The sequence below is a fragment of the Ambystoma mexicanum genome, chromosome 4p (genome assembly GCF_040938575.1).
Source record: "Ambystoma mexicanum isolate Mex_15411 chromosome 4p, UKY_AmexF1_1, whole genome shotgun sequence".
In the NCBI taxonomy this organism is placed as follows: domain Eukaryota; kingdom Metazoa; phylum Chordata; class Amphibia; order Caudata; family Ambystomatidae; genus Ambystoma; species Ambystoma mexicanum.
The window spans coordinates 353,287,467-353,302,650 of NC_090927.1; the positions used below are offsets into that span (position 1 = coordinate 353,287,467).

General features: G+C 45.7%; 1 protein-coding gene across 7 annotated transcripts in view; it reads left to right on the plus strand.

Annotated features, from left to right (window-relative positions):
* PUM2 (pumilio RNA binding family member 2) overlaps window positions 1-15,184 on the plus strand; it is a 2,101,998-nt gene that overhangs the window by 489,021 nt on the left and 1,597,793 nt on the right. For all 7 annotated transcript variants that reach the window (XM_069605904.1, XM_069605906.1, XM_069605907.1 and 4 more), the window contains one exon: window positions 3,646-3,739. In XM_069605904.1, coding sequence (XP_069462005.1) covers window positions 3,646-3,739 — 94 coding nt within the window. The remainder of the gene's footprint in view (window positions 1-3,645; window positions 3,740-15,184) is intronic.

Sequence of the window (15,184 nt, forward strand, 5' to 3'; positions counted from 1 at the left end):
CGAACATGTAACTACAAATCATACAATGGACCGTTGTGTTGAAATCTTATGCTCAGTGCCAACCTAGTTAAGCCAGTCAAGTCTCTCGTTGAGACCTGTTACTGAACTATTGGTGAGGAAAATCATGCGTTGTTCCTTCTGCAATAATCTGACTTTATCGCGATTAATGTCACCAGAGGGGTTGATTTTCCAAAGGACACTCCACTGTAAATCTTCTATTTTATGTATAGACTCTACCCAATGGTCTACCAAAGGGGCGTTCTGGATCCTGTTCCTAATACAACTCTTGTGTTCCCCTATTCTTATTTTAATTTTCCGCTCCGTTTTACCAATATACAGTCGGTTGCACGGGCACCAGATTGCATAGATAAGCATCGTGGAGTTACAATTACTGAAATGTGTTTGTCGCCACGGGGTTTTCAATCCCAGATTCACTTCTGTGCTTCTAGAGGTAGAGCTACAACAGGTACAATGCCCACAAGCTGAGTGGCCAGCTAGTTTCGGGAAGCCCCATTTCTCGGGGAGTGTGCTCTGTTTAATATTTTTCAAACTCACGTCATTACGTGTGATTAATTCCTTTAGGTTTCGACTCCTTTTAAACGCAACTATAGGTCTTTCAAGTGGTTTTTCCCCAGACTCAAGGACGTTCCAATTTTTCAGCATGATCTTTTTAATCTGATTAGAAAAATGGCTGAAGGTATTAACAAATACCAGTTTCTCATCATCCTTGGTCTTGGCATTAGTTTTATATTCCAATAGTGCTTGCCTATTGTTGTTAAAGGCTCGCTTTTAGCAAGATAAGTAAGTTTAGCTGGATAGCCTCTTGCAATCAGTCTTTTACTAAGGCCCTCTGCTTCTTCTTTGAAATTAGATATAGAGGAACTATTTCTTTTCAAACGTAAAAACTGGCCCAATGGCAAATTATCTTTGACGTGCTTAGGATGAAAACTCTCATAGTGTAGAAGGGAGTTTTTATCAGTTTTCTTATGGAACGGTTTGACACTAAGCAACTGAGTGTTAACGTTCGATGTTATTGTAATGTCTAGGAAGTTCAATTCTACGCACACACCCTAGGTTTGCACCAAAATTAATTTCTAAGTTCCATGTCAACCAGTCTATAGAGCTACCAACGTTCTTTCAAAACTCATCAAACTTGGGAGAAAAAAAGCCTACACACTCGATGTGCGCAGGGCGGTCATGTTTTATATGGAAAGAACTAGAACACTGAGAAAGACTAATCAGTTCTTTGTCTCGGTGGCGGCAGGAAGAGAAGGTGATGTAGTTTCTAAATCCACTATATCTAGATGGATTGTCCAATGCATCACTCTGTGTTTCTCTCTTGGTAAGAGAGAACTTCCCTTCAAGCCAAGAGCACATTCTACTCGAGGCACTGGGGCATCCATAGCATTCATTGCAAATGTACCCCTCGAGTCCATTTGCAAAGCGGCAACCTGGAGTTCTGTACACACCTTTACAAAACACTATTGCCTAGATGCTCATTCTAAATCTGATTCCCAGGTGGGACAAGCAGTACTAAGACATCTTTTCTCTACTGTTCCTTCTCGCAACCCACCTCCAACTCCGGGTACTGCTCGCTAGTCTATGCACAGCATGTGATTCTAAGCAGATTAACAAGCATCAGAAGACCTGCATTACTTACTGTAAAAGCATTTCTGATGATTGTATCTGCTTAGATTCACATGCGGCCACCCTTCCTCCCCGCGCGGATGGAAGGAACATAGACGTCTTATTACCTTCTCTCTTTTCTGTACTCACTCACGTACTAAGAAGGCTCCCTCAGGGCAGAAAAAATACAAACAGAGGGACCTCGACACGTGAGGGATTTTGGGTACACTACACGTCACTATAGGGATAGTATTACAGACATGCCTATGTCGACATCCCCTTTTCGACTACGAAAAACAAAATACAATACTCCGTAGTGACCACTGGATGTCGGACTATGCACAGCATGTGAATCTAAGCAGATACAATCATCAGAAATGCTTTTACGGTAAGTAACGCATGTCATCTGGATTCAAGCACCACTCCATGCCCACACACCACTAGGTAGTTTACCAAAGAATCCTCATCTAGGCATCAGCAACTGTTAACCATCTCTGCTTGCCTTAGTGTTTGATGCAATCCTCAATTTGTTCATTTGAGCTTGGTTTGCCATGGGAGCATATTTAATATGAGAGTTTTCTTTGAAAGCTGGAACATCCCACCCCCTTGGCTGCATAGGAAAGTTAGTTATTATAATAGTGTTTTATCCACCAGCATGACGTCCAGGCATTGCTCCAGATAAGATTATGAAGTGCCGGTATTTTACTCCCTTTTTCTTTAAAGTTTGGAGTAATATGTTTTTTTTTTTTAGGGAGTAAAAATGGAAGTCCAATTCCCATTGGGAGTATTTTATAAGTGAGATATGTTTACTTGTTCAAACCAGGCAGTAATAGTTTCTTCATGTAATACTATGTACACTATTGGTCCAAACCACCCGCTGGATTAAGCATGTTAGAAATTAACAATAAAATAAATGAAAAATAAATCCATGGAGCTGTGTGGTTTGAAAGCAGGAGCACACGGTTCTACGTGTCCGTTTCCTATTTTATATTTTGGAGTATTTTTACTCTTATTTTTGGCGAGTATTTGCCTATTTTTAGGGACTAAAAGTGGCTCATACACCACTCTACGGCTGCGTCCTGGGCTGACAGTTTCTGTTGAAATGCTGACCCTCTAGTTCTATATTAAAACTCTGTGGTGTAGACTCCTCAGTAGTTTGTGTTAAACTGATAAACTTCTACGAGTTCCAGCCGGGGGGAGTTCAGATTCTTCCTCCTGCCCGCAGTCCTTGATGGACTATTTTCTAATGAGAAAGGAAATTCCGGTACTAGCATGATGTGATTGTCAGGCAGTGCTGACCAGTAATAAAATGTGGCCACTTGGCAAAAGATCCAACAGGTTGGGTTTGATTTTATTCTCCAATTACTGATACATTTCTAGGATAGGTTGATCACCCCCCTCCATGCCACTAATTCCTTCTCTCAGTACGGTTAATAGTATATTTGGCTCCTTCCTCATTGGACATGACGGAGAGACTAGTCTAGGATCTGGATGGGGACAATGCCTCTGGTACAGTTGGGTGCTCGGAATTCAAGCTTGGGCCCAACCTTCTGTCAATCTCTTGACATTTTTCCATAGGGATGGAGATAAAGGTGGCAGGACTTGAGTAAGGAAACAATACCATACCATTGCGACTACTTTACTGATATTTCATTGTCCCCATCCATCCATCCATCCATCCCTCCATACATCACTCCCGCCAACTTGCTAAAACCTTTATCTATTTAGTTTGGCTTTAGGTGTATGAGTCGACTGATGGGTAAATATGGAGGGAGGGTTCAAATCTGGAGTAGTTGTACAAAGAAGTTTCTGTCCCATCCCAGAGTTGGATGACATCCAGGAGTATGAAGAAAAATGCACTAGGGTGTTCGACTATTTTCCATGCTTTAACCAGATATGATGCATTTGGAGAGATTGGACTTGTCAAACCATTTGCAGACTCCATCAGTCACCTGCTTTCAAATAAAACCGCTACATTTCAGTAGAAAAATGATCACAAATTGAATTTATTTTTTGTAGCTCTTCCAACGACAAAATGCACTAACAGTCCAGCAGTTAACTGCAGCCCAGCAGCAGCAATACGCACTGGCTGCTGCACAGCAGCCACATATAGGTAAGAATCTTCACTATTTTATAAACATTTTATAGTTGGTGAAATTGAAGCACAAATCATAGTTGCTGTACAGATGCATGGCAGACCAAGACACATGATCGTGTTAATTCCAACAGTGGCATGTTTTGAGGACACGTTCATGGTAGTCTTTATATGCTTAGCAAAGTCTATTAGTCATACCGTACAAAGTATAAACTACCTTTATTTACTATGTTTCAACTCTAAATTATAAAATTTGTAAATAAATGTAAAAATAAATTGCATTAACTTTTTATAGTGTTGCTTGAAGGGAAGTTGATTAAGTGTGACGATGTATTTCAGACCAGGGCATCCTTCTCTGAACTTTCAAGGCGACCTTCTCCAGAAGGATGTTGGGAGACAAATACAGAATAGCTAATATTTTATTATTCGACTAGTGGAAAAGTGTCTGTACATGGGCTAATGTGTGTAAAGGAAGACCTTTTCAGAGTGTAAATATGTTGCTTTTTTGACGTAATTTATGTTAATAGAAAAAGCTATCGTAAAGGATCTTGCTCCTTTTACGTGGAGTAGTAGTAACCTCACACCAAAAAAGTTTAACTTAGTACATACAGCCAATTGTTGTATCTGCTCCTCATTGTCTTGGATTCCACTTACGGGTTTTTGATTCAAATATATTATGTTGAGGGATGTCAGAGTAATACAATTCACGTGCAGCATGATTTGAAGTAGACATGAGATCATAAAAAAAGTAAATTGAAGTCAAAGTTTAAAACGTACATGAACAATATTATTGATGTAATAATACATACCAAGAAATATTACAAGGAATAATTACACAATACATAGGTCCATTTAAAAAAGTATTTTAGAGAAATAGTGCATAATCAAATTAATTTCTGTATTTTTTTTCAATGTGTTAATTTTCTTAGTGTTTGCAACTTGAAGCATGCTGTTAAAGTGGTATCCTATCGTGTGCTTTTTATGCAGCTAATTGTATGTACTTCTAGTCCTGTCCCCTTTCCTCCATACTATATGGGGGCATCCCTCGCTGCGGACAGAAACTGATGCTTTTTCACCAGAAAGTCTTTTCCCCTATTAAATTTAGTTGCCCGTTGTCCGGGGGGGGGGACTGGTCCGGGAGCATGCGCTCCCTTGACTCCGCCCTCTGGCGCCACACCTCAGTCCTCTCTTCCACATTGACGGGAGCAGACCTTCTCCTACGCTGTGGTTGAGGTGCTTTTTCACCTCATAATTCCACACTGTTATTCTTCTGCGGGGATATTTGTCCATCTATTTTATTCTTTATTACTAATCGATTTCAATTATTTATAGAAAATTACTGTCCTCCGGTGGCGGTGCCTCGCCCTTTCCTGCGCATGTCCGCGGCGGGCTTTTGTAGTGGCCTGGCATGCGAAGGATCCTTTCCTACTTAGGACCTGCACACACTCTGCTTCCGGTGCCTCGGTGAAGACCACGGCTGGGATGGTTGTTCAGCATGCAACACCCTTTCTCCCCAGTCACTGGCTGGTTCTGCAGATCTCCACTTGAACATATCAAGTAGTACGTACGTAGACAACCAAACCCAAGGTAAGTGTTCTATTCTCCAAAGCACCCTGCAAAGGTGACTCATTCCTCTGGAGGTCAAGCAGGTGGGAGGGGCCAATCAGTCTCTATAACCAGCAAGGGTGCAGAGGCCCTCCAAGCTACTGGCCTCACGGCCAAGGGGTCCACGGAAACTCTCGGTCTCGCCCCCACCCCACAAGGGGCTCTGCTCTATTACCGGGCCTAAGCCTGAGGGGGGCTCCTACACGCAGTTTAAAAAAAAGAAAGCACTACTGGCACCATGTCCGTGGACGAACAGCCTACCGGTCAACCCCTGAGGTGCAAGGGAGGTCTGAGCCTATGCGTACAAGCAAACGGGCGGAGGCCAGAGCCAGTACCACTGCAAAGATGCAGGCTGCACGTGGCACGGTACAGGACAAAAATGTGGCGTAGTCGCAAAAAAATGGCAGCACGTGCTGAAGTGCGCCAATCCACTGAACCCCAGTTAGGGAGAATTCTCAGAAATGTGCTAATTTTCTCCACCGTAGAAACCCCAAGCAACTTTTCTGGATTTTGAGGACTTGATTTTTTTTAAGCTGCAGAGAGTGAGACCCCTTTTTTTTCCCACTCATGTATTTTAATGTGATTTTTGATCTGTTTCTCTTTTGGTTATGGAGCCTGACAAACTCCATAGGCATCATTTTTTACATTGGGTCTCGCAGCACCTTCAGTGCAGTGGCACAGGGAAGTCTCCCAGATTTCCCAAAGGTTTACATACCTTCTCTGGGATAAACTACTGTTTCCCAGAGCAGTAAAGTGAAATTGACTTTATTTAACATTTGTAACTTTCTAGACCCAGCACACACTATCTTACAATAGGGTGCTGGAGGGGTTACTTAGTATCCCCTTTGTCTAGCTTCTCAAGTAACATTTTTGTTACCCTTTCCTTGATGAATGGCTGGTGGCAGTGTTTTATTTTTAACTACCGTGGTGTGCATTTACTGCGGGCTGCGTTCGCTGCTGCAGTAAAGCACGCAAGGGTGCCATTTTTGTCAAAATGGCCCTGGTCTTCTATTTTTGCCATTTCTTGGTGGAAAGGTCCTGCTTGAGATTTACTCTGCACGCCAAACCAGGTTTGGTCCCTTTGTTCACTTTGCCTTTTGCGAGATTCACGAGTGAAGGCCGCATCTGACTCCAGGGTGTCTGGCGGGGGCAGGAATGGAGGGAGGTGTCCGAAACTCCCTGTACTTGCTCTCCTAGGAGACCTAAATGCCCTCTGTAGTGATTGGCCGGCTGACTGTCTGGGAAGGACAGCCGCCCTGGTGGGTGACTGACAGCTAGGCTGGAATGAATGGGAGAGAACTGAATAAAAGGTGAGGCTTTTCGCTTGGAAGGCAGAGTCGACCACTGGACGTAGGAACCGAAGAAGAACTTGAATAGGACGCCTGCTGCAACTCCTGGACCGTTGGTTTGCCCGGTGAAGCCTTGCTGCTGTGCTGAAACGCGAAATTCGTATTGACAGAGAAGCCCCCGCAAGGACGACTTCTACCCTTGAGTTGGTGGGACCAATCAACTCCAAAGTACGCCACCTGGACATACTTCTCGGAGCTGGGTGAATTTCCAGAGTTTCTGCTGGAAACCGATAGCCAGGGAGAGGAACACCAGATTGTGTGCGTTGCTTTTAAGCTGGCCAAGAGCTCCAGGAAGATCCTCCGGACTACCAGGAAGCAGGACTGACCGAGCCTGAACCCCCCCTCAAATGAGTGCGGGAGCCCAGAAGCAAGGAAAGGCCATCTCGGCAGCCAGGAACCGCAGTGTTGCTATTTGCGGTAGTCGCGAGGAGCTGAAACACCAAAGTGCCACTTGTTTGAAGATTGCCGGTTGCGAGTGGTGACCGTCCCAGTGCAGTGCAGGATTCCCCCCTCTGTCCCCACAACTGAGGCCCAGGAACAGTGAGATCTGCAGAGCTGCACAGGAACAGAGGTGCTCTGCTGCACTTTTTCTTCTATCCAAAGGTATTGTAAAGTCTGACAGAACTTACCTCCTTATTGTAGAGTAGCTTGCATCTTCTATTACTCACAAGCCTAAACAGCTTGTGGCCCTACAATGATTCTTTTCTTCAAAGACTTCTCAAACATTGCGCAAAGAACTTTTCTTACTTACCTACCAGAAGTGCTTCAGCTCATATAGACTTTTGCCCATTGACTATGGCTTAGCCTGTTCTACTGAATGTCTCTGCTTAGGGGATCCAAACGTATTTGCCTGCTTAAGAATATTTGTGATCTCGTTTGTTCTAATAACCTTTTCATTTGACCAATTCCTAAAGAATATTCTAAATGCTACAGTAAGATATTAATGTCCCCAGCATCCTAGCTATTTAAGTCACCTGGGGGTGTAGGTTATGACTGCGGGCCATCCTGAAAGAGTCTTTACTGATTTAGAACTAAGAGTGTGTAGTTTTGGAGTGTATTTGTGTGTTGCTTTTATATTGCTCCCTTCTGAAGAAGGCTTACTCTAACTGATAAATGTATAATTGTTTGTTCAAGAAACCTTGTATGTAAGTGTTTATTTGAATACTTGTCACTGTGAATCTGTGTAACTCCCCTACAGCTCAATTTGACCCCTCTTGAGATATTCCTAGCTGCTCAACACGCAACCAACCTAGCCCCCCACTCACAAGCCCAACCGTCCTGACTTACCCCCCCAGCCCAACTATGGCAGTCTCAAAGGTGCACTCATAAATGCCAGGTCTCTCTCAGTTCATGCATTAGACATATCCGTCCTCCTAACTGACAAAAATCCCAAAATCTTGTTTTTTTTTTATTGTGTTTTTTTTTTAAGGCGTCACAGGAACCTAGTTACATACAGCAGCAGGTCCTGCGCTAATGCTAGCCTTACCTGGAAAATTATACTATCCTCAGACTTGATAGAACGACAAGCAAAAGGTGGGTGGTCTCCTTCATTTCCAAGTCCCACCTTGGCATGAGAGAATTTACCTCCCAACCCTTCTCATCCAGAGAACTCCTCTCCGTCAAACTGCCAGTATCACTCCAGCACACTATACTTATATACCTGATTTACAGACTCCCCGGTCCCTTAGCCTAATTCGAAGATGACATTATGAATTTACTCTCACACCACACCAAACCCAAATCCTACTACTAGGTGATTTTAACATAGGCGTCCAAGACTTACTTGACCCCCCACGCAAAAGCAGTTGAACAATCCTTGCTAGAAATAGGCTTTACACAACTCGTATCAGGAACCACTCAAAACAAAGGAAGAACCCTTGACTGAGTGGCTGATCTAAACTGCAAGAGCAAAATACTCTCAAACTCACCATGTGCCTGGTCTGACCTTCGCATCATTCAGTTTGAGCTCAATACTCCCTTGCAACCTCCTACCACCCCCGTTCAAGTGCCTCCTGCCACGACTAGAAACAACTGGCTGATCACCCTGGTCAGCTTACTTCCACTTATCCAGCCCATTAGCAACACCCCATCTAACACCAATGTAGACCCTGATACTCTAGTAAACTCGTTCAACAAAAACCTGCTCCTAGCACTAGACCAAATAGCACCACTCAGAACCAGAAAAGCCAAACACCCCAGCCATCTGAACAAATGGTTCACATCTGAGCTAAAGGACCTACGGAAGTCCTAAAGACAATCTGAAACCAACTGGCAAAAGAACCCTTCCTCCCAAAATAAAGATCTATTCAACACTACTGCGGCCACATATAAATAAGCCATCCCAAAAGCCAAAGAGGACACCTATAACAATATCAACCGCCAAATCGAATGTCAAAGAACTCTTCACCATACTCAAAGAACTGGAATCTCCCACTCCACCACAGACAGTCTGCAAAAATGACTAGGCAAGGAGGAGAAGCTGCTGGAGGCCTGCGGAAAAAAGGTATACTCCAATGCCGGCCTCCATCTGCAACAAGCTAATGTGGATGCCATGCTGGTCGCCGCAACTCAGAGGCTATGGAGGGAGTTGCCAGCTCATAGGCATGTCACTTTCAAGGCAGGTTTGATCAAAGCCAGAATTGTGACACAGGACTTAATGGAGACCTCAGTGGCTCATATTTACCCAGCAGGGAGAGCCGTTGGTGTGGTCACAGATACAAGCACAGCGTGGCTCAGGGCCACGAGGTTCTCTCCGGACGTACAAGACCGCATCCTCTACCTCCCTTTTAAAGGTGGGAACTGTTCCACTCATCCACGGATGAAGGGTTGGACAAGAAAAAACAGTTCCAAGACAGCCAAGTCCTGTGCCATACTTGCAAAGCCTGTATCCAAGACATTCGGGGAGGGGCAATCATGGCCCAATAGGGGTTGCACTTTCGGCAGCTTCAGGGGCTTCCAGGATCAGAGAGTTACGAAGCTTGACCGGTCCCCCAGCCAGCACAAGCGCAAACAGCAAAACAGTTTGAACAAGGGTTTCTTCCAGTCACCCTCACGGGCACCAGCCTCAGAGGGAAAGAAGCAATGACGGAATCCTCAAGGTCCACAGTTCTCCGGTGGGGGGCAGGCTTTCTCTTCACATTGTCCTGGCAGACACTATTCGCAGACCTGTGGATCCTTGCAGTGGTATTGCAGGGCTTCCGCCTCCCCATACCTCAAATTCCCCCATTTTCTCCTCACCTTCCCCAGATAGGGACACAATCTTTGTTTGTGGGGGAATCAGCTCACTGGTTGTGAGGAAGTTCCCCTGTCTCAGAGGCTTGGGATTCTACACTCGTATCTTTGCAATACAGAAGAAAAGCCAGGCAGGCCGGAGAGTGGTTCTAGTGGAGACTCTTTGTGGAGGAGACTGGACATGGTCTCTGGACCAGAAGGATACATACCTACACGTCCTAATATGGCAGCCCCACAGCTCCTTCCTCCGGTTCTGGGTTATTGGCTCCCACTCTCTGTGCAAGGTTTCCCATTTAGGCTCAACTCAGCCCCAATGGTATCTACAAGACTCATGAATGCTGTGGCTGCGCTACTCGCATCGGAGGGCCACCATGTGTACCCATACTTCGACGAATGGTTGGTCAGTGTGGCATCACCAGGGGAGTTGAGAAATACTGCCTCCAGACTAATGGATATTCTTTACGAACTGGGGTTTTCGGTCAACCTCGGCAAGTCTCAGCTCCAGCCCCACAAGCGCTGGTCTTTTTGGGCCTTAAGTGGGATACCAAGGAGCAGCGGATCTTCCCCCACCATGGAGAAGGTGGCGGCTCTCAAAGCGGCTACTGGACATTTTCTCAGCAGTTCGGAAACCTCAACCTCATGGCATTTGTCACCAGCCCTACGCATCTCCGCCAGGATTTGGTGTGGTGGAGGCTGGTCAACAATCTTTTGGCGGGCAGCCCATTCAGACACCCCCTGTCTACATATGCCAATGAGACAAACTCCTCACTGCACGGGTTTGAAGCCATGCTGGGTGACTAGTCTACATGGTCTTTGGACAAAGGAGGACCAGAAGAGTTGCATCAGTTGGCTCAAACCGATGGCTATATGGCTGGCTCTTAGCACCTTCCTTCCTGTGATCAAGAACACCCCAGTTTGTATTCAGATGCACAGTTCTACCTTCATGTAATACCTCAACAAACAGGGGCACCAGATTGCATCCTCTGTGCAGGCTCAGCATCAACATATGGGAATGGACCATCGCCCACAACAATATGGCTTTCCGCAATCCACCTTGCGGGGGAGTACAACCTACCTGTAGGCGGACAGACTCGGCAGACCGTGAGTGGACAACTAAGAGTGGCAGTTGAAGGAACAGGTCCTACAGGAGATCTTCAGCAGGTGGGGGCAGCCCCACATGGACCTGTTTGCCACGAAGCACAACCCGAGATGCCAGCAGTTTGCTTCATGGATGGGACAGGGAATAGGCTCTTTGGGGGAGTCCTTGCAAATCCAGTGGAGTGGGGTGTGGGCTTAAGCATTCCCTCCGGCTTCTCTAATCCACAGTTATTTGCAAGATCAGAAAGGATTGTCCACTGAGGCTAACTCTGATAGCGCCACAGTGGCTGGCCAGATCATGGTTCTCAGACCTCACAGCTCTCGGAATCAGCCCCTGGTGTGTCTTCCAGTCAGGACAGCTCTGCTCCTATTGCAACAGAAGGGGACTGGGGGTGAGGGGGGAGGAGGGGACGGCAGTGCACCCTTACCCAATGAAATTAGCCCTAGCAGCCTGGTTCCTGAGCACATAACTCTGAAGCACCTTCACCTGTCTCACGAGAACCTGGAGATTATTCAGAAGGCAAGAAGTATCTCCACCAGAAACCAATATAGGAGAAAATGCACCAGGTCCTGCTTCTGCGCCAAAGAAAGGCGTATAAACCCATTGATGTGCACACTGGATCAGGTGCTATCCTTCTCGGCACACCTGGCAGAGTCTGGCGTTCAGGTCGACACATGCTGTTCATACCTAGCGTCCATAGGGGCCTACAATAACTCGGACAGCGACTTGTTCTCCCTGTCCAACCCTGTGGTTAAGAGGCATCTGGCGGGACTAACAAGATGATACCCTCCTATCAGACATCCACACACGGACTGGGACCTCAACGTAGTTCTGGGGCACCATGGAGCATAACCCATTCGAGCCCATGGCGTCCGTAGACATCAGACTGGTCACAATCAAGGCAGCGCTGCTGGTAGGCCTTACCTCTGCGCAGGTTCAGCGAGATTCAGGCAAGTCTTATACCATGTTCCATCGCAACAAGGTGGTGCTGCGCAACCAACCCATGTTTCTCACAAAGATGGTGTTTCCTTTTCACCTCAATCATGACATAGTCCTTCCAACTTTCTTCCTGAATCCAAAGCAGGAGGCAGAAAAGGTGTTACTGTCTCGACCTCAGGAGAGCCCTAAAATTCTACCAGGACAAGTTAAAGGGTTTCCGCAAATCAGATGCTTCGTCACCTTCGGTGGTTCCAAGCCAGGTTGTCTGGCATCTAAGGCCTCAGTAGCTATGTGGATGGCCACAGCCATTCAAGAGGCCTACAAGGGACAAAAGTTGAAGGCTCCAGCAAACATGCACACTCATGCGGTCAGGGCCAAGGCAATGGCAGTTGCCTTCCAGAGGCATGTACCATGGCAAACAATCAGCAGGGGTGCCACCTGGGCTAACCCCTCAGCCTTCTGAAAGCATTATTGCCTAGACGGCAGTACAAGATCAGGCATAGCCTTCAGGCAAGCAATCCTAGGAACCCATTACCTTAGTGGTGGCAACGTCTCCTCCTTGGGGCCCTCAATCAGCGGTAATAGCCCATACAGTTTGGAGGAAAGGGGACGGGGCATAGGAGTAATTAAAAGTTAATCACTGTAGTGAGTAACATACTCCTAGTCCATAGTCCCCTTTCCTTCATACATCCCACCATCCTTCACCGACCCTCCCTTAATGAGCAACGCTGTTGGGCAATTAAATCTAGCCGAGGCATCAAATGTGAATGAGGTGTGGTGCCCGAAAGACGGAGTCAATGGAGCGCATGCTCCCGGGTCCGCGCCTGGCTAAGTTTAAAGGGGAAAATACATTTTCTCTGGCAAAAAAAGGTTCTGCTCCTTGCTCCTGTCCCTAGCGAGGGGACGCCCATACAGTATGGAGGAAAGTGGACTATGGAACTAGGCATACGTTGGTATACACTAATATGTAGTAAACATTTGTGTACGAGCGCAATATAAATAAAATATTTAATTTAGTCACTACAGTGAGTAACTTAGTTGAAATACACGTTTTGTTCGCCTGGAAGATGAATCTTATTGTTGTATGCATAAGGCAACCGCTCCCTCTAGCGGTGATAACAGGCGAAGCGGGCAGGGTGGCTTTCGGGCAGAAATACTTTAATACAAAAAAGGTAGTAGGCGCCCCTCTCTGGAAAGACCATGGCACGATGACCTGTCCTGTGTTTTCTTTTCCCACTTTGAGAGTCCGCAGCCATCTTTTTGCTCACTGTACATCTGGCCTTTTATTGTATAGTATATGATTGAGCGCAGGCCTAGCTTCAGGAAGGAATGGGTTCCCTTTTCAAGTCCAAGACAGAACAACACAATGATGAAAGCAGAGATACAAGTGAGTGGGGAACTAACAACTGTGAGAAGGTGAGTGGGAAAAACAGGGGAGCAGATCACCCAGTCTCGGGTAAGGTGTGTATGTGTGTGTGTTAACAAGTGGGCTTGGGGGGGGTGGGGGGTTCAGAAGCTCTTTCCTTAATTGTAGAAGAGAAGGGTCGAGTTGTGTGTTGACATGGAGGAGCTTCCATATTTTGGGGGTATATACTGAAAAGGCTGGTCTTCTGTTTCTTTGCTTCCTGCACCAGTGGAGTTGAAGTCTGCACATATCCTTATTTCTGGTAGATTTTAGGCCTCCCGAGATTGTAATCAAGGTAGCTCGGGGACTTGAGGGAGACTGCCTTGTAGATGATGCAGCAGGATTTGGAGGTGATGCGTGCTTGCTGCAGTCGCAGGTGCAGTTCAGTGAGGGTCCGGGTGATGTGGTCGAATTTGTTGAGTCCTTTGTGTTGGAACAGTTTTACTAAAGTCCACCCAAAGGGACTTTATAAAACTGTTAGGCTATACAGAAACTCCAACTTCATATAAGGCTGTATTACTCAAAGATGTGGTAGCAATGACGGAGTCGACAGGCTTATTTTAGGAGGGAGAGGGCTGTAGGAAGATGCAAAGAACTAGTAGCATAATTATGGTCCAAAGAAACACGTATACACTGATGTATTATAAAAATAATGGTTTATTTTATGTATTCACAGGCAAAGAGAATTCCTTATAAAGGTAAGTACTATTATAAGTCATAAACACAATATAAAAACCAACGCAATACTTATGGTAAGTAAACCAAACTATAAAGCACATTTAGAATAGCAGTATGCAATTCATGGTGAGTGAAACCACATTATTAAAATTTTAAATTGACAAGATGTAATTAAAGGTAAGCAAACACTATTGATAGTAAACTGTTTCACTTATTCGGTTTTATGCAATAATACATTTATACTGCTAATATCACTTTCTAGAAGAGTCGAACATGATTCAAAGGCAAGTAAATAACTTTGTGTTCTGATGCTTGTGAATTTGCTTAGAATCACGTGCTGTGCATATAGTCTGACATCTAGTGGAAATCGCGGAGTAGTGCATCTTTCTTTCGAAGATCGAAAGGGGACGTTGACATGAGCCTGACTGTATCACTATCCCTAACGTGACGTGTAGTATACCCAAAATCCCTCCCGCCTTGAGGTCCCTCTGTTTTTTTCTGCCAACCTAGTTGGTCGCCTATGCAGTGGTCGCAGGAGATATATATATTTCTGAGGCTTGTGGAATCTGCTTAGATCACATGCTGTGCATAGTCCGTCATCTAGTGGAAGCTGCAGAGTATTACAGTTTGTTTTTCGAAACTCGAAAATGGGCGTCGACACAGGGCGTGCCAGTAATACTATCCCTAGTGTGACGTCTACTGTACCCAAGATCCCTCACGCGTCTAGGATCCTCAGATTGTTTTTTTCCGCCATACTGGTCGGAAGCATTTTGCGGAGTCCCCTGGCCTTAGCCATATTTTTGCTAAAATTTAAAATAATAATCTATTGACATCCTTCCCCACCCCAACGTCGAACTTCGACACTCGATGCCGGCTGGAGAAGAAATCGACCGTCGGCTGCTGCACGACGGATTTGGGCCTAGGAAGGCCGCTGGCCTCGGCCCTGCAAGTAGGGAGAGTGGGGGGTGGTACATACTCTACACTCTTGGTATATAGGTACACCTTATACATTTCCTACACTTAACAGCCCGCTGCCTCAAGGTGCGTATGGAGGGTACCCCTTTTCAATTCTGCCCCAAGTGCAATCGCAAATACCCTTGGGTCGACAGGGATGCCACATGCAATCTCTGCTTGCCGAGGGACCACCCCGAAGCGAA